This window comes from Blennius ocellaris, assembly GCF_963422515.1.
Source record: "Blennius ocellaris genome assembly, chromosome: 24".
In the NCBI taxonomy this organism is placed as follows: domain Eukaryota; kingdom Metazoa; phylum Chordata; class Actinopteri; order Blenniiformes; family Blenniidae; genus Blennius; species Blennius ocellaris.
Window position 1 is genome coordinate 7,866,544 of NC_137673.1, and position 27,169 is coordinate 7,893,712.

Sequence of the window (27,169 nt, forward strand, 5' to 3'; positions counted from 1 at the left end):
GGAGCACGTTTGACAGAATCACGAGTCACAAGGTGCATCACGGCACTAAAAACAGTCAAAATCAAACAGAGGTTCACCAGCTTGACACTCTGCTCTAGTTTCATAGCAAACAGGGCCCTCTGGTGGTGAACCTTCACACTGTTGCATTAACCCCTTCAAATACCCAGCAACACATACGCCATTCATTCTTCTCAATATACAGAGATAATGTTGTTTCAAAAGGTTTATTTTCTATTAAATGTTTTTTGAACATTTACCCTGGAGATGTTTGTGTAAGGATATAGAAGCCCAGGTTGCTTTAGTCTTTAATGAAAGATTAGATACTATTTCAGTGACCAGATGAAGGTAACTGTATGAAATGGAAATTACGAGTTAGTTGAAGCGAAACCAAAGCAAATATTGAATTTCAAATGCTTCAAAGCCAATTCAGGTATTCTCTGTTGTGTCTTTGTACAGATGAGCGGTTCCCAGAATACGGAAAAGTGGAGTTTGTCTTCTCGTACGGACCAGAAAAAATTAAAGGTAACGTCTTTCTTCTACTTCTTCTACTTCTTCTTCTTCTTCTTGAGAGTGTGAGAACTGGGTTCCACGTTTCAAACCTGTGCTCCCCAGGCCTGGGCCACTTGGAGAACGGGCCGAGCGTTTCCGTGGACTACAACACCCAGGACCCTCTGATCCGCTGGGACTCGTACGAGAACTTCATCCAGCGCTGGGAGGAAACTACCAACGGGGAGCACGGTAGGTCCACACAGTTCTGTCTTTTCTGTTCCGGTTTGAGCAATTTGCAAAGTCCCAACCCCCGTCCTCCTCCTCCTCCTCCTCCTCCTCCCCCTCCTCCTCCTCCTCCTCCTCCTCCTCAGGCCTTTAAATAGCTGCTGCAGAAATAGGGGGGGCGTCGGTCGCCCTGCTACCGGCCGGCCCTCCCCTCTTCAGTAACATGAAACACAAACAGCCTTAACTTTCACGAGCGCCCGAACGCGTCGTCACTCCGCCGCCTGTGCCACAAGTTGAGGAATTTGGCGTTCGGGCGGCCATTAACGGCCCCTAATTACTTTTCAAGTTCAACAAACACTTTGGTGGGATGAAGTTCTCGTTTCTGTCGTGTTTTTCGGCGCCTGCTTTGAAACACAGTTTGACAAGCGAGCAGAAAGGTTTCTGATTTTTGACTTTTTGTTACGTCGTCTTTGCTGAAAGGTACGGTGGGTTAACCCCAAACGGAGCATATAAGTACTTATGTTGAGGAGCTGTGGAAGATTCTGGAATGCAAAGGATTCTAGAACCATGAAACATATACGGAACCATGAGAGGTTTTAGAGCTTTGAGTATTCTGAATGATTTTACAACTCTGGAAGATTCCAGAACTCTGAAGCTTTCCAGTATTCTGAAAGATTCTCGATCTCTGAAACATTCTTGAACCATGAAACATTATAGAACTCTAAAACGTTCTAGAAATCTGAAACATTGAAGAAACTTTCCACAACTCTTAAATGTTTCGGAATTCTGAAATGATCTAGATCTCAGTAGAACAATCTGTCTGGAACTCTGAAAGATTCCCAAACTGAGTAATATTCTACAATTCAGGAAGAACTCTGAAACATTCCATTACTCACCAAAACATTTTAGGATTCTGAAATATTCCAGCATTATGAACAATTTTCATTCTGAATTCCCGAGTGAAACATTCCGGACCCGCGAGGCGTTCCAGAACTCTCACGACCCTTTTAGACTCTCATAACTCGAGACGACCCAAATCCGACTCGTCGGCATCATTAGGACTTTGTTAGATTATAGTTTGACATGTTTTTTGATTCGGACACACGTCCTCTGTCCCCCGAGGGAATTTCTAGATTCTACTTTTCAAGAAATCCTATTCCTCTGTGGCAAAGTAAAGCACATCAGATCGTCCCAGCGCTGACGGGACTCGTCATCATCGCTCTTGATCTTTGTTTACGCAAACAGAGCTGGGCTATCTCCCCCAGTGGAGTCAGGACTTGGCCGACATTGTCGTCCCGCATCCAATTTCTATATGGGATGTTTCTTTATGGCTTCGCAAAGACCCATTTCATTTTTATGAACATCCCCCAAGAGAAGAGTTGCAGTAATTGCTGTGTTGAAAAAAAAGAGTCGGTGGGAATCGCCAGGATTGCAAGTTTGATCCTAATTGAATGGGCGGCAGAGTTCTCAGCACTCAGCAGAAAGAGGGGCAAAAAAAACCCAACCTCTCGGCCAGTTTGTTCATTGCTCTAATTGCGGCGCTCCGGTACGAGGTAATGGGTTTTCCTTTAGGAGATTATGGTTCAGCGTTAAGGGGTAATGGTGAGGGGGTAGGGTTGGGAGTTAGGGTTATGAGGTCTGGGGGTTAGGGTTATGAAATTAGGATTAGGGAGTTAGGGTTAACGTTAGGTTTATATGGTCCACGAAGAGATTGTTGTTCAGGGTTAAGGGGTTATTGGTTCGTGTTATGTATTGGTTTAGAATTCAGATCAGCAGGTGAGGCTTTAGCGTTACCCTTCGGGGATATTGTTCGTGGCCAAAATGCATCCCTCCCAAATCGCATGTTTTTAAAACGACCTCAGTGTGAATGGTCTCATCACGTTTCATCCAACTTCTTCGCCACTGGAATGAGACAACGTCATATTTACAGAATGGGGGAACTTTCTCATTCATTTTGTCCTGAACACAGCTAGAACACTGTTTTTTTTTTCCTCATTTCCTTCCTCCTTTTTACATTTTGGTGGAAATATTGTGTCGACATGATGCACTCCGTCATGTGTAGCATCCGTCGGGTGTAAAATCCACATTGGGGTTGTGCACACACGCGATTAGCTCGCTGACAGAAACGGGCTATTTTTACACTCTTCAGCTCTGTGGACATTATTCAGTCATCGGGGATCATTTAAAGAATCCAGACTTGTTTATCTGTCCGGGTGCTAAATGAATGTTTGGTCCTCGGGCGTTGATGTCTGAATCCGTTCGGGATCCCGACCGACTCGTCCCGACGCCATTTTTTTTAACGGGGCCCCGCCGACCTTGGCAATCCAGCTTGAGGGGGAGGCGACGACAGGCGGGGGTGTCTTGAAAACAGTCCGCGGGATTAGGAAGCTTCAGGGCCGCGTTTAATACGGCTGCACACGCTCACCGGGGAAGCGGGGGGGGGGAGGGGGGGGGGGGGCATCTTTTAGCTTTTGTTGGGTTGTTCGGTATTTTTAGCACAGCGATCTGCCCCTCGCCTGTAAAATCGTGTTTGTTTGCGCCGCTTTTTTATGCGCCACTGTCTGCACCTCTTTTTTTTTTTCAATCTTTTTATTTTGGTTTTTTTTTTTCCAAACAAAGTAAAAATGTGTATAAGGTTGAAAAGTAAGAGGGTCGTTCAATGTTGGGAACAAGACAAACAAAGACAGTATCAGTTGAGCCCAATCTGCTGGTAGTAAAGTCCATGATTGGCAAGTTATCCCTTCCTATCCTTTCGTGAAAAGTTAATTCCGGACACAATAAAATAAAATAAAATGAAATAAAATAAAATGAACAGAACAGAACAGAATAGAATACACATAATAATTATAAAAGAAAGCCAAATTGGATGGAGAAATTAAGAGATAAATAGTTAGGTAAGAAAAAATAAAGAAAACAATGAAAGGCGATATACAGAAAATAAGGGGGGGGGGGGGGTTAAACCCACCGACGAAAAGTTTGTGTACAGTTTTTGCATCAAGTATCATCAAGTTATTTCTGGATGTCTGTCATGGATCAACAGTCGAGAGCTCCTGTTCTCAGGAGGCTGTCTTCCTTGTTTACCACCCTCCTCCTCCTCCTCCTCCTCCTCCTCCTCCTCCTCCTCCTCCCATATTTGGCCGGGGCCGAGCCCCGAAACATGTCTGGAATAGCTGGAGAGAGACAGACGGAGCGACGGCGATAGAGAGCCGGGCACCGAGAGGCTTGGAAGTACCAGGGGAGACCGTTGTCTTTTGTAGTTTCTTTTTTTTAAATCCTGCAGTTCAAATGCATTTTTGAAAAAAAAAGGAATGAAGAGACATCGAGGAGACAAGAAGAGCGACTGACTGGTGAGGTCTCACTCACTTTAAAAACCGGCTTGTCACATTCATTCAACGCTCTCAGGTCGCGATGATGATTTGAGCTTTTTCGTTGTTTTATTGTTTTTTGTTGTTGTTTTTTCTCTCTGGTTTTGTGCGGAGGTTCACGCGGGGTCTGTTTATCTGTTTGCCGCGTCTCCATGCCAACGTGGTTGCATCCTGCGTGTTTGGCACCTATACGGTATAAAGTGAGTCATGGAGGCGAGCAATTTGTGCGTGCGGAACATTTTTTACGGGCGGCCTGCAATTTTGGGTTCACCAAAACTATGAGGCGCTCCTTGGTTTGGTTCGGCTTCACGGGCGCTCCGGAGAAGTCCAGGACACGCGTCGGATAACGCATTAGAAGAATTAACGGTGAGCGCGGCGATATTTAAAAAAAGAAGGAGAACATGCAAACTCCTTACAAAACCAAAACTTGAAAAAAACTACAAAAGTTGCGTTTTTTACACAAACGGAGTCTGAGTGTTCTCAAAAAGTTGCTTTTTTTCGCATCCCTTTCAAGTGGATGAAATTGGGGCGCTTTTCAGAAACTCCCACCATAGGAGCAGTTTTTTTTGTTTGTTTGTTTTTCAAAGTTGCATTATCAGTAACGCCAACGCGGTGTAATGCTAGTTTGTTAGCAATGAGGAAGCTCGCTTTCATGACTGTATGTGTAGAACAATTGTTTACAACTTCCGCGGTGAAATGCACAGTAAGCAGTGGTTCAGAAAAGTTGCATTTGCCCCCACGTTTCCACGGAGATACAAAATCTGAGTGTTTCAAAAAGTTGCCCTTTCTCCCTTTCCACTTAGATATGGTTGGAGCGCTTTTTTTGAAAACATCCACTTTTGGAATTGTTTTCAAAAATGTTCCCTCATTCCCACGGAGAATTGAAATCCATGTGTTTTAAAAAAAAAAATGCATTTTCCCTGTCTCCATGGAGAGAGAGTTAAAGCATTTTCAAAAAGTTCTGTTTCAGCACAGAGATGGAGTTGGAGCATTTTCAAAAAGTTGCATTTTCTCCCTTTCCACTTAGATAAGATTGGAGTGCTTTTTTTTTTTTTTTAAAGATCCACTTTTGGAATTGTTTTCAAAAATGTTCCCTCATTCCCACGGAGAATTGAAATCCATGTGTTTTCAAAAAAATGCATTTTCCCTGTCTCCATGGAGAGAGAGTTAAAGCATTTTCAAAAAGTTCTGTTTTACCACAGAGAGGGAGATGGAGCATTTTCAAAAAGTTGCATTTTCCCATGGAGTCGGGGTGTTTTCCAAAAAGTTACGTTTGACCCTTTTTCAAAAGTTTTAGCTTGAAAACTTTTCGTAAACGGGTCCTTATGCTAGCTTGTTAGCGCAGAGCTAGCTATGTTTCAGTTTTGCTTTAAACTTCAACCCGGCTTGATGTGTGAAGTCGCCTCTCGACGTGACACGAGTCAGACGGCAGTCAAATAAAGCGGCGCGGAGACAGACGGCGTCTCCTGACCGTCGCCCGGGTGACAGTCAGACGGACGGGTGACATCACCGTGAAAAGCAATCTCCGAGACGGACACTGATACCGTCGCGTCACCTCGAGCCGCGGCGGCGGCCGGACGGCGCGAATAGAAAACCGCCTTGATGCGCTGAGCGTTTATCACCGCGCGTGCGTGCGTGCGTGCGCGTGCGCGTGTGTGCGTGCGTGCGTGCGTGCGTGCGTGCGTGCTGGCCTGCACGTTTGAAACATAATGAGTATTTTTGTGACACGTCATCTAAGTTTAGAAATGAAAATGAGCCGCGTGCTGGAGTTCATCTGAAATTAAAAGCCGACTTATTTGCAGGATAGTTAAATATTTTTTACTTTTTTTTTTTTTTTGGCTTTCGGTTGCATAAATGCAGACATATGGCGATAGAAACCGCCATCTTGGATGAGTCTCTCACCGTTTCTCCTCCAGCCGGTTCACATCGATTGACGACGTGTCGAGCGATCGCGCAGTTTCAAACTGTATGGACCGTCGCGTGCGCCCCCTGGAGGGATGGAGACATCATTACACCCTACCGCGCACCAGAAAACTGCATAAATGACACATGGACGTGCGAATTCACCAGGTTTTCCGTTAGGAACGAGACCTGCCGTGTGGTCCCGGGTGTGTTTCTAAATTTATGTGCGTCTGCGTTTTGTAAAAAAAAAAAAAGGGGTTTGGCCCTTTTATAAGGTCAGCGACCCCCCCCCCCGCCCCTGACCCCGCCCCCCCATTAAAGTTTCCACCGGGAGGCTCTAAAAGTATCTGACGTGTGGTCTTCAACAACACAATACAATCTGAAATGTACCAGCGGTGTAAAGTAATCCATTGGGTCCAACAAGAAGAGGGGCTTTAGCACGTTGTCTATTTATAATAAAGTGTCGGCCACAGGTGTTTGAAAGGCTTTTTAATGGCTTTTAATGGAGCAGTGAGGACTCTTGAGGGGATACAGGCAAGTGGCAGGTGTGTGTGTGTGTGTGTGTGTGTGTGTGTGTGTGTGTGTGTGTGTGTGTGTGTGTGTGTGTGTGTGTGTGTGTGTGTGTGTGTGTGTGTGTGTGTGTGTGTGTGTGTGTGTGTGTGTGTGTGTGTGTGTGTGTGTGTGTGTGTGTGTAAATTTAAAAAAAAAAGTTATAAAGGGACAATAAAAAGGGGGGGAAGGACAAGACAGTAGAGTCAAATTGTTGTTTCCGTGTGGTTCTTCTCTCGACTTTGAAGAGGAAGTTATTTCCTCTTTCAAACCTGATCCCAAGATGGAACTTTTCAAAAGCGCCTCCATGGAAAAGGGTGAAAATGCATTTTTTTTTTAAAAACGTGCCAAGTCTGTTTCTGTGTAAATGGGGGGGGGGGGGGGGGGGACACAACTTTTTGAAAATGTTCTGACTCCGTCTCCATGGAAATGTGAGAAAATGCAACTTTTTGAAGTTGCAATTTTCTTCCCACATAGTTGCCTTTTCTCCCTTTCCACTTAGATAAGGTTGGAGTGCTTTTTTTTTTTTTTTAAAGATCCACTTTTGGAATTGTTTTCAAAAATGTTCCCTCATTCCCACGGAGAATTGAAATCCACGTGTTTTCAAAGAAAATTGCATTTTCCCTGTCTCCATGGAGAGAGAGTTAAAGCATTTTCAAAAAGTTCTGTTTTACCACAGAGATGGAGTTGGAGCATTTTCAATAAGTTGCATTTTCTCCCTTTCCACTTAGATAAGATTGGAGTGCTTTTTTTTTAAAAGATCCACTTTTGGAATTGTTTTCAAAAATGTTCCCTCATTCCCACGGAGAATTGAAATCCATGTGTTTTTAAAAAAAAATGCACTTTCCCTGTCTCCATGGAGAGAGAGTTAAAGCATTTTCAAAAAGTTCTGTTTGACCACAGAGATGGAGATGGAGCATTTTCAAAAAGTTGCATTTTCCCATGGAGTCGGAGTGTTTTCCAAAAAGTTACGTTTTACCCTTTTTCAAAAGTTTTAGCTTGAAAACCTTTCGTAAACGGCTCCTTATGCTAGCTCATTAGCGCGGAGCTAGCTAGATTTCAGTTTTGTTTTGGTGTGAAACAAAAAAAACTAAACAACCCTTTAAAACTTCAACTCGGCTCGATCTGTGAAGTCGCCTCTCGACGTGACACGAGTCAGACGGCAGTCAAATAAACCGGGAAACGAGTCGTCGCTATTTACGCGAGCGACCCGGTGACTCAGCGGGTCTAATTTGAGGTCTGCGGCAGCGATTCATTGACACCAGCGCAAAGTTATTTCCTCCGTCCCGCTGCGAGGCTGCATGTCTGCGTCATTCCTGATCGTGATCTTTGGCTGGCCCTTTCTTCTTCTTCTTCTTTCTTTTTTTTGCCTCGGTGCGTTGATGTCGCTGGAGAATTTAAAAAGTGGGCCGTGTCTTATCTAAAGGGGCACAAGTGCATGTCGGAGCACTGTGGTCATGCGTTCCTCAAGGTTTGTTATGTACCAATTTACCAAAGTTGAACTTACTTTCCTTCCCTAATCGCTGCAATTACGTCATTATAGACTAATGCTGGGATGGCTGTTGTTTTTGTTTTGTTTTTGTTTTTTTCCGTCCACGTTGGCGCCATATTTAATTGGGTTGTGTCTTTTTGGGGAGTTTTCCCACCAGGAAGACACAAACTTCAAGGTCGGACAGTTTCTCGCGCATGGGGCCACTGAAAATGCAACTTTTTGAAACCTGCTCCCAAGGTGGAACTTTTCAAAAGCGCCCCAACTCTGCCTCCATGGAAAATGGTGAAAATGCAATTTTTTTTTGAAAATGCGCCAAGTCTGTTTCTGTGTAAACGGGAGTGGGGGGTCGCAACTTTTTGAAAATGGTCTGACTCCGTCTCCATGGAAATGTGAGCAAATGCAACTTTTTGAAAAGTGCCAACTCTGTCTCCATGGAAGCAGGTGAAAAGGCAATTTTTCTGAAAACGTGCCAAGTCTGTTTCTGTGTAAACTGGGAAAAAATGCAACTTTTTGAAAATGTTTCAACTCTGTCTCCATGGAAACTAGGGAAAACACAACTTTTTGAAAACGCTCTGATGACTGTCTCCATGGAATCGTAAGAAAATGCAACCTTTTGAAAAGCCACCAACTATGTCACCATGGAAACAGGTGAAAATGCAATTTTTTGTAAATGCGCCAAGTTTGTTTCTGTGTAAACGGGGAAAAAACACAACTTTTTGAAAATGTTTTGACTATCGTCTCCATGGAAATGTGAGAAAATGCACCTTTTTGAAAAGCCGCCAACTCTCTCTGTAGAAACAGGTGAAAATGCAACTTTTTGAAAATGCTCTGACTCCGTCTCCATGGAGGGAACACACAACTTTTTGTAAAATGCTCCGAGTCCATCTCCACGGAAATGTGGGGAAAATGCAACTCTCTGAAAACCCGCTGACACTGTCTCCATCCCTGTGGAAACAGAGGAAAATGCAACTTTTTGAAAATGCTCTGACTCCGTCTCCATGGAGGGAACACACAACTTTTTGTAAAATGCTCCGAGTCCATCTCCACGGAAATGTGGGGAAAATGCAACTCTCTGAAAACCCGCTGACACTGTCTCCATCCCTGTGGAAACAGAGGAAAATGCAACTTTTTGGAAATGCTCCGGATATGTGTGACAGAGAAAACTGTACATTTAAAAAATGCCCCGATTACATGTAAACAGAGAAAAATGCAAGTTTTCAAAAACACTCTAGGAAGACGGGGAGGGGAAATGCAACTTTTTGAAAATGCTCCATCTAAATGGGGGAAAGCAACTTTTTGAAAATGCTCCATTTTAATGGGGGGAAGTGCAACTTTTTGAAAATGCTCCATCAAAATGGGCATAAAATGCAACTTTTTGAAAATGCTCCATCAAAATGGGCATAAAATGCAACTTTTTGGAAATGCTCCATCTAAATGGGGGGAATGCAACTTTTTGAAAATGATGAAGCGGAGTGAATCTGGCAGAAACGCTACAACTAAATAGTTTTAAGTGGCTTTATCATTGACAGTCTCCGTGATAAACGACGCCATTTCAATGTTTCTGCCGTTTCCATGTAAACAGACATCGTTTCCAAAACGTTGCCACTCAGTTGACTTCCTCTCAAAGTGGTGGAGTCGTTTCCTCCTGGTAGAATTCATGTCCGTCACTTTGACGTCTGTGTAATTTCGGCTAAATGACTCATTTCGATCCAGCAGGACGTTTTCCAACACTGTTTTATTGTGAAGGTACCCTCGTATTGCCGCACCCACATTGTATTTGTGTTGTATTTGTGGGATTCTGCCTTCGCCGTGACACGCCATATAGAAGTGTCAGCTCCCCCAATATTTTTAACCTCAGGGTGCGGTAAGCTGGGAAAAAAGTTTTTTTTTTTGGGGGGGGGGGTTGCCACAATGGCACAATTTTATGAAGAGGGAACAATGGAAGGGCCTCTTCTGGAAAAGGTCAGCGTGAGTTGGAGTGACCACCACGGTTCTGTCAAGATTGATCAATTTACAAGGGGAAAAAAATAAAATAAAAAAAATAAAAGTTGAAAGCAAGAGATCCCCCCCTTAAAAAAAAAGAAAAAAAAAACCTTTCCTCTGACGATGATGGTTGGAGGCCGGTGGGAGCGTCGGTCCCTCCCCTGCTGTCGGGAACAGTTCAGGGATCATCTCAGACTCCCAGCTCAGCCTTGTCAGCAGTGGTACGGCCCCGCCTCGCCCCGGCGGAGCACATGTCGGGTTGATCGGAGGACGGGAATCAAGAGAGGGCAGCGGGAGGAGAAGACGCCCAGAGGGCAGGACGGCTCTACCGAAGATGGACGGACTGCGATCTGTAAAGTCTTTTTTTTGGGGGGGGGGGGGTCTGACGTTTTTTTGAGGATTTGTAAAAGGTAAAATATTAAGCGATATTTAACAGTGGAGTCGCATTTATTCTGCGTGTTGCTTTCCAAAAAAAATACAACTGTTGATTTCGCTCATAATGTGTTAGCATTTAAAACAAACAACAACAAAAAAAGCCCAGAAGAAGAACCTGTGTTTACAGCTTCCTGGTTGTTGACATGGGTTTTGAAATAGCTCCGGTCCGAGTGATCCGCCATCTGTCTCTGTGGGGGGGGGGGGGTTGGAAGGGGGGGACATGGCTCAATTTGGAACATCCTGCCAAGCTTGTCGTGGTCGTGTGCACGTAGCCGTATCGCCTTGTGAACGTATAGCGGGTATGGGGATCCAGCACTTCTTCGTCGCAGTGTATTATTTGTCTGTATGAATGAAGATCACGAAAAACAAGAAGGTGACCGAATGAATTCAAATGAAAAAAAAAAGAGTTCAAACGGAAGTCCAGACAAATGTACGTGAGTCGCTGGACACACGGGGAAACATCCCACTGACGAGAGCGTAAGTTGTCGCGTTGCGCAATGTGTTTGTACTCGTGATTCAGCAGCCGGAGATCAACAGCTCGCCCTCTTCGGGTTCCAGCTCTGAGCTTTCCAAACTGGCATTGCTTGCACGGACCAGCTGTTTCACCCTGGTTTGATGAGACCACATGGGTCTGCTCTGACGCAACGTGACGGAGCCCCCCCCCCCCCCCCCCCCCCCTTTAGTCCTGCAAATGGGCTATAAATAGAGCCAAAGGGGTTGTGTTGCTGGTGGCTGAAAGAGTTTGTGTGCAGAGTGATCATAACCGCTACTGACATGACTCAATAAGTTGAGGTGTCAGATCTCGTCATTCTGTTTTCCTAAATGTCTTTTCATGTCTCTTTCAGATGTTGGTCACACTCAAGGTCCACTTGATGGAAGTCTCTACGCACGGATTCGCAAGAAAGACTCCCTGGAGGGAGTTGTCACCATCAACAGCCTCCCAGTCCACGAAAACCCTTTGACCGCCACTGAGAACCCGTTGCAGCACGCCAGCCACCCGCTGCAGACCGCCGAGCAGACGCTCCCTGTCGCGGGCCACACCTCCCTCCCCGCCGTCGACCATACCCTGTCCGTCAGCAGCGACTCGGGCAACTCCACCGCGTCCATCAAGACCGACCGCACCGATGAGCACAGCCAGTCTCTGCAGAGCGCCGTGAGCCACAGCGTCCCGGCGGCGACGCACCCGCCCGTCAGTCCGCAGGAGAAGCGCGAGCTTGACCAGCTTCTGACCGGCCTCGAGGCCCCGGCCCAGCGGCAAGCTTACTTGTCCACGTCCACCAGTCCGGGGGGAGGAGTTCGACATCTGGTCCCGGCGCAGGTGCACGTCAACGGGGGCCACGCCAGACTAATCGGCGCCCCTTCGACGGAGGAGCGGGAAACGGATATCCTTGACGACGAGCTGCCACACAACCAGGAAGGGAACAGCGTCGACAGCTTGGGCACCATCTCGTCGTTGGAGGGCCAGGCGACACCGGCGGATCATTACTACCGATCGCAGACGCCGGGCAGTGGCCAGAACGACGGGCCATACCTCGAGAGAAGCGTCCTTGGGGAAAAGCTGACCGAGATGCCCGTGCATGGAGTACAAGCTCCCGCAGCGATGCAGGAGAGGTCCATGGACCCGTCGCTAACGGGGGGATGCACCAATTACCAGAACGGAGGGGGGATGTACCGCTCGCAGTCCTTCGGGAATCCGGCGGCCGGCAGCCCTGAGAGCAAGTCGATGCCCAGGGCTCCAGAGAGGAGCACGAGTAGCAGGGAGGCTGTTCAAAGGGGCCTGAATACGTGGCACCAGTACAGCCTTCCAGACGACCCATTCGGACCCCCTCTCCAGTCGACGCACAGCTTACCCCACTTCCCCACCTCCGCCTCGCAAAGGGACATCGAGCAGTCCATTGAGGCGCTGAACATGCTGATGCTCGACCTGGACCCAATCAACTCTCACATGTCCAAGTCTCACAGTGCGCCCCCTGGGGAGAATAGCCTTAATTCATCCCAGGTGCCCTTCTCCCAGACCCTGGCCAGACCCTCATACCAAGCAGACTCTGCCATCCATGGCTACAACAACTCAGCCGACAACACCTTTCACCAGCCGGCACGGTCGGCGGGGAGAGCGCCCAACCAGAGCCCGGTTATGGAGTCTCCCACGTACTCTCCCCAGAGACCCAGCGCCGGCTACCAACACCAAAACACCACTCCGACACACACCCCGGAGCCCTACCTCCACACGCGGCAGGCACCCCACCAGCACCCCGTCGATCCCCCATCGAATTTAACCCCGAGGCCCATGAACTCGTACCAAGGCGGCGGGGTCTCGCACTCCCCGGATCTGCAAGGCTCCTCTCCGTACCCGGGCTACAGCGCCTCCTCTTCCCCCCTCCCCGCGCTCACCCCCCAACCCAACGACGCGTCCTCCACATCTTTGGCGAGAGAACAGGAGGCGGAGGAGGAGCTGAACCTGGAAGGCCTGGTGGCTCACCGCATTGCCGGTGAGACGAGACGGAACGAAGGGACAGCCGGCGAGGTCTCAGTCGCGTCGTTACCATGCAATGTGTATTTGTGCAATCAGTCCAATCAGCTTAGTTTTGGAGGCTTTCGGCTCCAGTTCGAATTGTAGTTTGACCTCAGCCTCTTTGTTTTGATTGACTGCCTTTTTTCATGAAACCTCTCAAGTGTTCAAAACAGTCCAAAACTTGCATTTTCCTCCAGTACTTTAAGTATTTGTGATACAGTAATCTGACCGCTGTGGTTTAGTCAAGATAAAATATCCGTACTTGTGAGGACTGTGTCTGTGGAGGAAAGATATTAGGAGCCGGCATCAGGCCAAAACGTGAGCTTGTTCGCGGGGGGAGGGTGGGGGGGTGGGTGGGGGCACCACCGGGGGAATGACTCGTGCTCGTAAAATTAGCAGAGCCGGCGAGAGTGGAGAAGGGACGAGAGTAAGAATAGCCAAAGCATTCAAGAGGCACCGGCTTCCACACGTTGTCCGCATTCATTAATGTCGTGAGGCGCGGCGCTCACAGGTGCCCCCCAGTGGAACAACGACGTAAATCAAAGTTCTTAGTCGACCAAGGTGACCTCATGTTGCACCCAGAACCGGGTTTCTGACAACCATCACTTCATTCCTGTTCTGATTTTTTTTGTTTGTTTGTTTTCCCCCCTCTCTTTTCTGTTTAAACCATCTCCCCATCTGCGCGGGAACACCCTTCCAACCATTGCTCCTTCTTCCTCCTCCGCACCTCCCTCACCCTCCGCCTGCACACTTCTTCCTCCTCCTCCACCTCCTCCTCCACCCCCTTGACCTCCTTCCCCTGGAAACAGAGTACAACGCTCGTATCCGGGGCATCAGTGAAAGCATGACACCGCAACAATCTGACCGCCATCGCTCCTATTCCTTCTCCGGTTTGTTCACTTTCCCGCCACTTCTTTTATTTCTTCCTGCATTCGTAGACTTTTTTTTTTTCCCCCACTTTTTATCCGCATCTTTCACCCTCTCACTGTCTGTCTGGAGGGGTAAGATCAATTAGGCTGTCTTTAAGTATTTGTGATGCACAGTGAATTTTTTTTGGGGGGGGGGGTTTCAGGAGTGCGCTCCAGAGGGATGACCCCCGAAATGACGCAGGAGACGGGAAGGCGTCGCACCACAAGCGAGGGTCATTACCAGAGCAGCCATGACGGCTCGTCCACCATGCACACGCCAGACTTCGCCAGTAACCTGGCGATGAATCCAGGAGGAAGACCCAGAGAGGTATGGCGAAGTCTGGAATCTAGTCTGCAATCTGGTCAAGAATCAAGTCTGAAATCAAGTCTGAAGCTAGTCTGAAGTTAGTCTGGAATCAAGTGGGAAACTAGTCTGTAATCTAGTCTGAAACTAGTCTGAAATCTGGTCGAGAATCAAGTCTGAAACTAGTCTGAAATCATGTCTGAAGCTAATCTGAAGTTAGTCTGCAATCAAGTCTGAAACTAGTCTGAAATCAAGTCTGAAGTCAAGTGGGAAACTAGTCTGAAATCTGCTCAAGAATCAAGTCTGAAACCAAGTCTGAAACTAGTCCGAAGTTAGTCTGGAATAAAGTCTGAAACTAGTCTGAAATCTGGTCGAGAATCAAGTCTAAATCTAGTCTGAAATCTGCTCAAGAATCAAGTCTGGAACCAAGTCAGAAACTAGTCCGAAGTTAGTCTGGAATAAAGTCTGAAACTAGTCTGAAATCACGCCTGAAATCAAGTGGGAAACTAATCTGAAATCTAGTCTGAAACTTGTCTGAAATCTGGTCTAGAATCAAGTCTGAAACTAGTCTGAAGTTAGTCTGGAATCAAGTCTGAAACTAGTCTGAAATCAAGTGGGAAACTAGTCTGAAATCTAGTCTGAATCTAGTCTGAAACTTGTCTGAAATCTGGTCTAGAATCAAGTCTGAAACTACTCTGCAGTTAGTCTGGAATCAAGGCTGAAACTTTAGTTTAAACTTGGAGTTTTAAATCGAGTGTGAAAATCAAGAGTGAAACCAGTCTGAATTCTAGTTTGAAATCAAATGTGAAACTAGTTTATAATCAAATCTGGAAATAGTTTATAGTCGAGTATGAAATCAAGTCTAAAATCTCGCCTGAAATCTAGTCCGAATTATAGTCTGAAACAAAGTGTGAAACCTGTTGGGAACTGGTCTGACATCAAATCTGAAACTAGTTTATAAAAATCAGGTGTGAAACGAAAACATCAACTCTTTCCACCAAACACAAAAGGAAACATTGTTATTATTTTGGTTCTTCCCTGTGTTATGCTATGGTTTTTATCTGACTGGAGATGAACTGGGACTCTATTATTATTATTATTATTATTATTATTATTATTATTATTATTGTCCACTGACGTCCACCCGTCCCGTCCTTGTCCACGTCCCCCCCAGGGCGCGGTGCACAGCTACCGCCAGGCGTTGGAGGACAGCGAGGCGGACCGACTCGCCCACAGCCCCACCTTCGCAGGCGGCGGTGAGAATTCGCCCCCGACGCCGGGCTTCCCCGTGTCGCCACAGACTCCTTACTTCAACGTGTGTAGGTTCACCCGCCATGCAGACAGGGGGCGCTGCCCAGCCACACGTGGCCGATGTAGCTGAGACAAAAGGATTGGATAGGGACAGGAAGCAACGCAACGATCGGGAAAAACAGGCAATGGGGTTAATAAAAAAAAAAAAAAAAAATTTTTTATTCTATTTTGCAAATCGGGGCGCGGCCGCCATTTTGGTTTTCTCCAAGGTCAGTCCTCCACTGTTGCAGTAAGAAGCTGTTCTGTGACGCAAACCCTCCATGACTCATGTCTCCATCCGGCATTTGTATAGTTTGTAGTTTGGGGTATTTTTTTTTTAAGTGTGTGTATTTTGCATGCATGTGTTCTTAAATGTCAATTTACAGCGTTAAAGCTGGCTTCATGTTTAGATCTAGTTTTTTTTTTTTTTTTTTTGTGAAAATATAGACATTTCCATCATCTGCGTACAGGAAATACTTTAAATTTGAAGGTTAATTAAGGTGGAATTTAACACCCCATTAGTTTAGAGTGAACTTTGGCCTTCAGATTTATTGGTAATAAAATCTGTGTTAACTAGATCAGAATGAGTCCGGTGTCAAATTACAGCAGTTTGAGGCCTAAAAATGGTCTTTTGGACGAGACGATTCCCAAAAAAAAAAAAAAAAAGGTTTGAATGTTTGCATGAACACAAAAGCCCACTCGTGCTTTTCGTTGCACTTGACGCTTTTTTCCCGTCAAGCGTCGTGACGACACGTTGTTTGTGTCGCGCAGCTCGCTCGCCTCCCGGTTTGGCGAAGACGCCGCTGACGGCGCCGGGACCGAAGCCTCATCAGCACGGAGGATCAGGTCAGACTCCATGTTGCGTTTGGACGCCGAGAAGCGGGAACCACTCGTTGCATGCCGGAGCGTAGAGTTTCACTTTTGTTTTTTTAGCCTCTGCTGCCCCCTAGTGCTCACAAAGCTGTCCTTGCTTTTTACGCTCAAGTGTGTCTCCCCCTCCCCCCCTTTCCTTTTTCCTCTCATTTCCTCCCGCTTCAGACTCTTCTGACTCTAATGATGGAGACCAAGGTAAGGGCTCCGCTGTGGCTCCTTATTCCTGATACTTCCTGTTTCAGAGCAAAACAACCACAACAACAACAAAAAGTGTAAGTGAAAGCAGTTCTGACTGTGCGTCATCTTTGTGTCCCCCTCAGATAACCGTGGTTTCGGAGCGCAGCAGTTCAACGTCCTGCCGTCTTCCAGCAGCGATGGGTAAGACTGTAGAAGACATCGAGAGTTGTTTTGGGGGGGTTCCTCGAAACTGTTCAGTCGAGTTCAGGGGTGTCGAACATATTTTAAAGCACAGGAACAACCTTTAATTTAGAATACGTGAGGCAAACGTATATTATCGTAAAAAAAAAGGGCTACAATTTCAACATAAAGCTCATTTTAAGGTGCAAAATAATGTAAATTGTCCAAAGGACTTCCCCAGTCGCTGTTGCATTATGGGTGTTTTTACACGCAGCATGGTTTTGACGCTAGTTTGCTCGCGACAAGGTCGAACGCTTTCATGGCGGCATCGAACTTGTGCATGGTGCACAAGTTGTGTTTTCTTCAGTTTCCATGGAAACCAAATCGGAGCATTAAAAAAAAAAAAAAAAAAAGTTGTATTTTAACCCATTTCCATGTAAACTAATTTGGAGCGTTTTCAAAAACTTGCATTTTACCCACATTTCCAAATAGACTCGAAGCTTTTTCAAAAAGTCGTGTTTTCCTCCGTTTCCATGGAGACTAAATTGGATCTTAGGTTAAAAGTGGCGTTTCACCCCCATTTCCATGGAGACTGAGTCAGAGCGTTTTCCAAAAATTCCGTTTTCTCACCATTTCTATGGAGACAGATTTGGTGCGTTTTCAAAAACTTGCATTTTCCTTGTTTCCATGGAGACTAAATCAGAGCATTTTTTTAAAAAGTTGCACTTCTAACCCCATGTCAATCGAGAATAAAACGGAGCATTTCCAAAAAGTCCCTCCCCATTTCCATGAAGACGAGTTGGGATTGTTTAAAAAAAAAAAACATTTTCCCCATTTCCACAGAATTGTCGCATTCGGAGCATTTTCAAAACGTTGCGATCCCCTGTCTCCATGGAAACGGAGTTGGAACATTTCCGAAAAGTTGCGTTCGCCTTCTTTTTTATGTAAACGGACTCTTTGTCAAAAGAAACAACTTCACTTTGGAAACCATTTACGTTTTCACTTGAATAATGTCGCATAAAACAAGGCCTAGTGCTAATTTGCTAGCATCCGTTAGCTCATGCTAGTTAGCATTGTGTAGCTGGCTTCCACTGATGTGTCGTTTCTTGTTTTCTTTTCAAGGAGAAGGACTGGTTCTTCCGACGGCCCCGCCAACGCCAACCGCCCCGCCTCCCCCGAGGGCGCCCAGGTCAACATCATGGGCGTCCACACGGTCCCCGGCAGCCCCAACACGCTCCACCGCACCGTGGCCACCAACACGCCGCCAAGCCCCGCCCTCCAGAGACGCCTGGGTCAAGCCAGCCCCTCGCTGGGCCCGTCGAGTCCCCTGATCGGCCGCAGCCAGAAAACGGCGGCGGCGGCGGCCGGCGTGCCGCCCAGCCCGCTGATGGGGCGCCGCGCAGCGGCCGGCACGCCCGACGAGCTGGGCGCCGCCTCCCGCCAGGGCAGCGCCCAGCCCCCCGCCACCCCGGCCTTCCCCGTGTCGCCGCAGCTGCCCGAGAAGAGACACATGTCGAGCGGCGACGCCGAGAACAAGAACCTGACACCGACGCCGGTCAGCGGCGGCAGCACGCCCAACCTGTCGGGGGCGCTGCCGGACGTCTCCAAGTCCATTTACGGTGAGAAAGAAAAAAAAAGAAAACGCAAGACGAGACGGGCAGCGGCGGCGGGGGAGGGTTAACGCGTCTGTCTTGTCCCGTGTAGATGGGTACCCGGACATCAAGATGAATGTGAAGTTCGTGCAGGACACCTCCAGGTTCTGGTACAAGTCGGACATCTCCAGAGAGCAAGGTGAGCGCTGGGAATCCATTTTTTTTCCTTTTTTTTTTTTTTTTAAAACCGTCTTCACACAAATTCCCTCATTGTCTTGGTTCCGTCTGCAGCCATCAACCTGTTGAAGGACCGCGAGCCCGGCGCCTTCATCATCAGAGACAGCCACTCCTTCCGGGGGGCGTACGGCCTCGCCATGAAGGTCGCCTGCCCGCCGCCGACGGTCCAGCAGAACAAAAAAGGTCAGTTTCAGATCTCGCGCTCGCCGCCGTTTACGTCCGGTGGTTCGCGCCGACGGCGTCGACCAACGAGAAAAACCTTTGTCGCGTTCTGAATGAAAATACGACTTATTTCAGGGGAAAAATGCCACGTCTCCACGGAAACCGGGGGGGTGGCATGGAACGTTTTGAAACATTTCCAAGTGCGCGACTTTTTGAAAACACCCTACCCAAGTCTGAAAACGCAACTTTTTTGATAACGTTGCATCTCCGCGGAACTGTGGGGAAACAGTCTGTCTGGGGTTACGCTGAACTTTTTGAAAATTTTCTGAGTCCGTTGAAAATGGGGGAATACGCGACTTTTCAAAAACACGCCACCCCAGTCCCTGTGAAAACGGGTGAAAACCTAATTTTTTTCAGAACGCTCCCACTCCGTCTCCGTGGAGACAGGAAAAACGGAGCTTTTTGAAAATGCCCGGTCTCCATGGAAATGGGGGGACATGGAACTTTTTGAAAACTTTCCCACTCCATCTCCGTGGAAACGGCAGAAAACTTGACTTTTCAAAAACGCTCCTGCCAAGAAAACACAACTTTTTCAGAACGTCACAACTCCGTCTCCGTGGAAACGGCGTAAAGCATAACTTTATCAAAACGCTCCGACTCATTTCCATGGAAACGTGGGAAAACTTAACGTTTTTGAGAACCTCTCCCACTTCCTTGTAAACCAGGAAAACAATTTTTTGAAAACGCTCCGACCCAGGCTGTGAAAAAGGGGGGGGGGGGGGGGGGGGGGGGACACAACTTTTTCAGAACGCTACAAATCCGTCTCCATGGAAACAGGGTAAAGGGTAACTTTTTCAAGACGTTCCAGCCCAATCTCCCGAAAAAATGTCAATTTTTCAAAAACGCTCCATCTCCATGGGGACGAGGGAACATTTTGAAAGCCCTCCGACTGGTTCTGTGTATTCTTCTCTGCGTGCGTGGCTTCACTGCAAAAAACAACCCACGACATCATTTTCCGCCATTCCCATGGAAACGGATATCATTTTCCGTCACGTTGCCACGGTAACCTCTGAACCTGTGCACTTTCACTTGCCTAAACGGGGGGTCGCCCTCTCTTTTCCCCTCCACGCAGTCAGCGACATGACGAACGAGCTGGTGCGACACTTCCTGATTGAAACGAGCGCCAAAGGCGTGCGACTGAAGGGCTGCCCCAACGAGCCGTACTTCGGTGAGCGCCGGCCCCGGGGACGCCATACTTGCTAGGTTGAATCCCCCGCTAACACAAGGCGTCTTTGCGTTGTTGTTTTGTTTTTTTGTTTTTTTTCAGGATGTCTCTCGGCTCTGGTGTACCAACACTCCATGACCCCGCTGGCTCTGCCCTGCAAGCTGATGATCCCCGCCAAAGGTCGGCTCCGCCCCCCCCCCCCCCCCCCCCCTCCATCAAATCCTCGCAGCCCCGCCAATAATCTTCTTCTTCTGTTTCTCAAAGACCCAAACGAAGAAGCGCTGGAGCTGGCCACGCCGACCGACCCGGTGGTGGAGCTTCTGAAGCAGGGAGCAGGTGAGGAGTCACACCCCCTCCAACGTCTTTTTAAAACTTCAACTGTTTGAGAATATAGATTATATATATATATCGTTTGGATAACTGTCACTCTGTCACCTTTTACCTTACAGTTCAGAAAGTTCCCGAAGAAGCTCACGGTAAATGCCTGTTTGCACTATTACACTGCTTCCGTCAAGTTGCACTTCATTTTGCATTTGCGACCGAATTTCTGCGCCAAACAAAGACGCAAAATGCACGATGTGTTCATATTTAACGTAAACCCGGGGTGTGGAACACATTTTAGTTCGGCGTTCATCAGGCAAAAAAACAAATAATGACCACAGAGGCCCAGTTTACGGCGTTTCAAGTGAAAAAGCATGTTTTTGCGTTTTTGTTTCAGAAAAGTTTTGGGTCTAGACCATATCGTTTTGACAACAATGTCCGTTTCCGTGGAAACGGTCGAAATGCAGAAAACAATATAGATGGCATGCTGCTTTGTTTGTTGTTTTTTGTGATGTAACTACATGGATTTAAAAAAAAAAGTTGTGTTTCCTTTTTTTCCATCGAGAAGGAGTATTTTCAAAAAGTTCCCCATACCCCCGTTTCCTTGGCGACTGAGTTGGACCGTATTCAAAAAGTAGTGTTTTTCACTTTCAGTGGAGGGCAGAGTTGTAGCACTTTCTAAAAGTTGCATTTCACCTGGTTTCATGTCGAGAGAGCCCGTGCATATTTAAAAAGAGGCACCTTGTACATTCTTTTGAAAAGGTTGCATTTTCTGCTGTTTTCACGGACACGGAGCAGTTTCAAAAGGTTGTGTTTTCCTGTGTTTCCTTAAGGAGGGAGTCTGTGCATTCCTGATAAGTTCCACCTTCCAGCCATTGTCTAAAAGTTGCATTTTACCACATTCATGGAGTTGGAACATATTCAAACAGTTGTAGGTTTTTTTCCCTCCAGTTTCGATTGAGACAGTCGTAGCATTTTCAAAAAAGTTGTATTTCTGATAAGTTCCACCTTGGGTGCATGTTTTCGAAAGGTTGCATTTTCAGTAACTCTGAGCACCGTTATCATATAACTCGACCCCTAAAACACTACGAAAGCAGTCCGTTTTCACTTTCAAACATGTAAATGGGCTCTCTGAGACCAAATACAGTGAAATTTCCCAAAACGTATCCAACTGTTGCATTGTGGGTGTTTTTTAAAGTAGACCGCCGCCATAAAGCCCGAACCGCACGAGGAGCGTCGTTTCTTCTGTCACTTCCCTCATCGTTTTCCTTTTTGTCCGCAGCGTGCAACGTCCTCTACATCAACTCCGTGGACATGGAGTCCCTCACGGGGCCTCAGGCCGTCGCCAAGGCGATCGGCCAGACGCTGGCGACCAACCCGCTCCCCGCCGCCACCGCCGTGCATTTCAAAGTGTCGGCGCAGGGCATCACGCTCACCGACAGCCAGAGGAAGTGAGGGGCCGGAGCCGCGCTGCAACACGCAAGTTCTGACGAGCTCTTGACTCTCGATTCAACCCGTGTGTCGTTTTTTTTTTTTTTCCTGGCAGGATTTTCTTCAGGCGGCATTATCCCATCGGCACGGTAACCTTCTGTGACGTCGACCCCCAGGACAGGAAGTACGATCCGTTTTCCTCAAGGATACCTTTGTCTCCTCTTTGTCTCCAAACCCTTCCGTCAGATTCATGAGACTGTTTTCTTTTCTCAGATGGGGTAAAGAAGGAGGCGGCTCAGTACGGTAAGTTTGCATATTTCAGATTAGGTTATCAGTACGGACGCACCGATGCCACTTCTTAAAAGGACAAATACGAGTCCTAACCTTCCGCTACTTGCCGATACCGAGTACCAATACAAGTCCGAACCTTTCATTACTAGCCGATACAAGTATCAATACAAATCCTAATTTTTCGCTACTTGCAGACACTGAGTACCGATACAAATCCTAACCTTTCATTACTCGCCGATACCGAGTACCAATACAAGTCCAAACCTTTCGTTACTAGCCAATACCGAGTACCGATACAAATCCTAATGTTTCGTTACTTACCAATACCGAGTACTGATACGAGTCCTAACCTTTCGCTATTAGTCGATACAGAGTACCGATCCAAATTCTAACCTTTCATTACTAGCCAATACCGAGTACCGATACAAATCCTAACCTTCCGTTACTAGCCGATACCGAGTACCGATACAAGTCCGAACCTTTCATTACTAGCCGATACCGAGTACCGACCCAAATCCTAGTTCTTTGCTACTTGCCGATACAGAGTACCGATACGAATCCTAGTCTTTCAATACGAGCCGACACCGAGTACCGATACAAATCCTAACCTTTCGGGACTAGCCAATATCGAGTACCGATACAAATCCTAACCTTTCGTTACTAGCCGATACCGAGTACTGATACAAATCCTAACCTTTAGTTGCTAGCCGATACCGAGTACTGGTACAAATCCTAACCTTTCGTTACTAGCCGATACCGAGTACTGATACAAATCCTAACCTTTCGTTTGCTAGCCAATACCGAGTACCGATACAAATTCAAATTCTTCGCTACTTGCCGATACTGAGTACCGATATGAATCCTAACCTTTCTTACTTGCCAATACCAAGTACTGATACGAGTCTTAACGTTTCAATACTTGCCGATACTGAGTACTGATACAAGACCTAATTTTTCACTTCTTGCCGATACCGAGTTCTGATACAAATCGTAACCTTTCGTTACTTGCCGATACCGAGTACCGATACAAGTACACGCCTTTAGTGACTTGCCGACACGTGCTCTACATGATATTTTGTCAAAACCATAATTCCCGGTCTGTCTTAATGTTTTCATTAAGCCAGCATCAAGTAGAACATGTTGTATCGGACCCCGACGCCCTTGTTATTAGTGGACGGGAATCTTGACGGCAGCAACACCGTGCCGGTACGTGTGAATTTACTGGTACTCGTCTCCCTTTAAGGCTCTTCGGATTCGTGGCGCGGAAACAAGGAAGCACAACGGACAACGTGAGCCACCTGTTCGCCGAGCTGGACGCCGGCCAGCCCGCCTCCGCCATCGTCAGCTTCGTGTCCAAGATGATGAAGCGGTGAAACCTCATCCCGATGTCGCGGTTGGCGGTGGCCCATGTCGTCGGAGCGTCCTCCTTCGCCGGAACCCGGACGGCGTCGGTTCTTTCTTCGTCTCTCTCTCTCTCTCTCTCTTTTGTCCTCTCCGGTTTGCCCGGTTTGTCTTTCTTTGAAGGAAGCTAGTGTGGATCCAGAGTCGGAGTTGTGCACGTTGACAAACACGGAGGCCTTTTGGAGGAGAAAACAAACAAACAAACAAAAAAAAACATGGCGTCCGCGGGGGGGGGTGTTTTTTTTCAACCCGCGCCAGAACGAGATTAGATGCAAAAGCGGGACTTTGTACGTTTCAGGGGTTTTTCCGTTTTTCCGTTGATTTACCAAAGGTAGTTGCATTACAAAAAGTGCAAGAATGATGTAGCTACTAAGCCATTATTGTTATTTTCGAAAATGGACGAAGAAGTGACGGGGGGGAGGAAAAAAAAAAGTGTTGTTTTTTTTCTTCTCGAACTTCAGGAAAAAAAAAAAAAGTTGGCCTGAAATGGCTTTGAAGACTTTATGCATGTTAGCTTTGATCTTTAAGCTCGGTTCTTCTTCTACCTTCTTCCTCGAAACACAAAAAAAGAAAAAAAAAATGGCAAAACCCTACGAGCGGTCGTTCTCTGGCTCTGTTTGTGTGTTTGGAAAGGGCTCTGCAGTGATCTACAACTGCGCATGGCAGACCAGATTTAAAAAAAGATATATATATATATATATATAAATAGAGATATACAAGAAGAAGAAGAGAGGAAAAACAAAAAAACAATAAGCCACCTTGCATCACCTCAAGCCTCGGCTCCTCGAGGAAGACTGTTTCTCCACAAGATGGCGCCACCCATTCAGGCTCGTCTTCTCACCGCTTCTGCAAAGTGGTGGAAATTGTTGGGAAAAAAAAAACAAAAAACCACAAACACACTGGAAAAAAAAAACAACAACAACCAGACAAAGCTGGACCTATGCACTGTTCTTTATGCATGCTGTCCCCCCCCCCACCCCCCCCACTCCTTCCAACCCCCCACCCCCACCACCACCAAGATTGCACCCCCCCCCCCCTTCCTCCCCCTCGCTCCTCCTCATCACTGAAATCATTCTTAATGCTGTGTACTTTACAAAAAAAAAAATCCAAAAAAACAAACTTAGACACTGAGGTTGTACGACTTGTCGAAGACTGCATGAATTTTATTTAATTTTTCTTACTCTTCTCAGAGTCCGTAGACGATTGTTGACGTAGTCGCGCGATGGTGAGATGCTCTTATTTTTTCAGTTCTGATCCACATGAGCCAGGGTTACCTTCTTCTTCTTCTTCTTTTTCTTTTTTTTCTTTTTTTTTTTTTAAAAGGTGATGTTGACGATTTAGATACCGAGAAAAAAAGAAAAAGATTTCCACACTGTGCGCAAAACACCTGCTTGTTGAACTCACGCTCAACCATTCACGATAAGCTAAATGAAAATTTAAAAAACAAAAACAAAAAGAGGATATAAATGTACATAGATATAACTTTGGAAAAAGGTGACATAGCGAAAAAGTATTTATTTTTGTTGCTTTGGTCCCCTCATGATTACTCATATATACATATATTGTACAGTCTAGATAAAGATTACCTGGAAAAAAAAAAAAAAAGGGGTGCGAGAAAAAAAAAAAACTTATTTTGGCTAATGATTTCAAAATCGCAACGATTTTGAAATATGTTTGAATATATGGTGTACATTACTTTGTACATGTTTGTTTTTCATGTTTTTTTGTTTGTTTTTGTTTTTTTGAGCGAAGCAGGGCATGAATGAGATAGAAACTGCATGGACAGAAATGTTTCCCCCCCCCCCCTCCGCGCCACAGGCGAAACATCGTAGCTGGGTAGACTTTTTAAAAAGTTTAGAAAAAAAAAAGATAAACAAAGTTCAGGAGCAATATGAAAAACAAGCAACCATGACGGTTAATTTTTATTTTAATTTTTTTTTGCCAAAGATTCAAACATCTATGCTAAACAGGCTGCACGTTACTTTATATATATATATATATATATATATATATATATATATATATATAAAGGACAGTTTTTCTTCCATTTTTTGTGTGTGTGTTGACGTCGATCTGTTACTACAGCTCCGGGAAAAAAAAAAAAAAAAGAGTGTAAACAAAGCTCTTCTATCACCAAAAGGAGTGACATACATTTCGTATGAGTGTCAAAACAGTCGTACGTAGTCTCACCGCGATGCTAAAGCTCCCGACAGGCTGCCAAAGGTGTCTTCTCGGGAAAAACTTTTATTTATTCTTTATTTATTCAAATTTTTTTTTTTTTTTTGCCATTGTCTTTTTTTTTTTTTTTTCGGAATGTATGGTGGCACTTTATTGAAAGCTATTAGGGCCCCTGTTTACGTGGTTCCGAGTGAAAACGCAAAAAAAATATAAATAATAATAATTGTTTCGGGGTGTCCGTTTACGTGGCAACTTTTTTCAAAGAAAAAAACCGGTGGAAACGAGTGAAAACGAGTGGAGTCCCAGCCCATATTCTAGTTTTATAGTCCATATCGGTAGTTTTATAGTCGAGAGTCCGTACGGATGTCCGTGTACTACCGTCGTTTATAGCGTATCGTTCTCTACGCGCATGCGTGTGTGTGTGTGTGTGTGTGTGTGTGTGTGGTTTCGTTACAGAAATAAACAGCGCTAACTCGTAGCCTGGCATGCTAATGCCATCGGGGAGAAAAATAAACAATAATAAAACGGTGCGTTTTCACTTGAAATGTCGTCACGGAAACCGGGGCCTTAAAGAGGTAGAGTGCACTTAAATATGGACTATGGAGGAAAAAAAAAAAAAAGAATGCATTGTACCTGTTGGCTTTGAGTTATGAGAGAAAGAAAGAAAGAAAAAAAAAAAGACTGACTCTTTGTACCGACGGGACTTTGTATGTTGGATGAATGTGCTGCTCATGGATGTACGGAAAGGGTCTCGGATTTTGTTTGCGCTTCTCATTTACATTATATTGTCATGGCTTACCTGTTCTTAAGGAGAGAAGATTAAAAAACAAAAAAAACGACAAAAAAAAGAAGAAAAAAACATTAAAGCAATACAGATCATTAATTGTTGTGGAAGTCCTTCTCACTCCGACGGCGGCCGGGTGAGGAAAAAGCCTCACACGTCAGCAACCACCTCCTCCAGTCCAAACGTCCAAGATCAAAGGAAAGTCCCCGCTTTGTGTTTTTACAGGATGCCAGACGACTGACAGATTATGTCAAGAAAACGTTGCAGATGAGAAGTTTCATCGACTTTTTTGCCGCAAGGTTGGGATTTTTTTCTTTTTTTTTCCTTATTTCGATTGAAAGTTAAAGGAACATTGGGCAACCTGCAGGTTGCTAGCTGGAAAACTACAGGGAGGTGGATGGATGAATGTATGTAATCTATAGCGAGCTTGCTAGCTTGATAATGATGGATGGATGGATGGATGGATGGAAAGATGGATCTATAGCGAGCTTGCTTGCTGGAAAATGATGGACGGATCTATAGCTAGCTTGATAATGATGGATGGATGGATGGATGGATCTATAGCTAGCTTGCGAGCTGTAGAACCATCCATCTCTCTATTCATAGATTCATCTCTCTATCAATTCATCCATCCATCATTTCCAGCGAGCAAGCTAGCTATAGATCCGTCCATCCATCATCCAAAATGAGAGATGGATGGATGGACAGTCAGATGGCTGGATCTGTAGCTAGCTTGCTAGCTGGAAAATGATGGATGGATAAACAGATCTATAGCTAGCTTGCTTGCTGGAAATGATGGATGGATGGATGGATGGATGGATGGATGGGCGGACGGATCTATTGCTGCCTTGCTCGCTGGAAAA

General features: G+C 46.1%; 1 protein-coding gene across 1 annotated transcript in view; it reads left to right on the top strand.

Annotated features, from left to right (window-relative positions):
• LOC308147709 (tensin-1-like) overlaps window positions 1-26,401 on the top strand; it is a 42,481-nt gene extending 16,080 nt beyond the window's left edge. The window contains exons 14-33 of the mRNA XM_080520022.1: window positions 457-522; window positions 613-738; window positions 11,286-12,929; window positions 13,762-13,842; window positions 14,025-14,188; window positions 15,339-15,483; window positions 16,226-16,300; window positions 16,493-16,522; window positions 16,648-16,705; window positions 17,807-18,303; window positions 18,389-18,475; window positions 18,568-18,696; window positions 19,808-19,903; window positions 20,003-20,080; window positions 20,165-20,236; window positions 20,350-20,376; window positions 21,504-21,672; window positions 21,768-21,836; window positions 21,926-21,955; window positions 23,187-26,401. Of these exons, the coding sequence (XP_080376148.1) occupies window positions 457-522; window positions 613-738; window positions 11,286-12,929; window positions 13,762-13,842; window positions 14,025-14,188; window positions 15,339-15,483; window positions 16,226-16,300; window positions 16,493-16,522; window positions 16,648-16,705; window positions 17,807-18,303; window positions 18,389-18,475; window positions 18,568-18,696; window positions 19,808-19,903; window positions 20,003-20,080; window positions 20,165-20,236; window positions 20,350-20,376; window positions 21,504-21,672; window positions 21,768-21,836; window positions 21,926-21,955; window positions 23,187-23,316 (3,773 nt within the window). The 3' untranslated portion in view covers window positions 23,317-26,401. The remainder of the gene's footprint in view (window positions 1-456; window positions 523-612; window positions 739-11,285; window positions 12,930-13,761; window positions 13,843-14,024; window positions 14,189-15,338; window positions 15,484-16,225; window positions 16,301-16,492; window positions 16,523-16,647; window positions 16,706-17,806; window positions 18,304-18,388; window positions 18,476-18,567; window positions 18,697-19,807; window positions 19,904-20,002; window positions 20,081-20,164; window positions 20,237-20,349; window positions 20,377-21,503; window positions 21,673-21,767; window positions 21,837-21,925; window positions 21,956-23,186) is intronic.
• The last annotated feature ends 768 nt before the right edge of the window (window positions 26,402-27,169 follow it).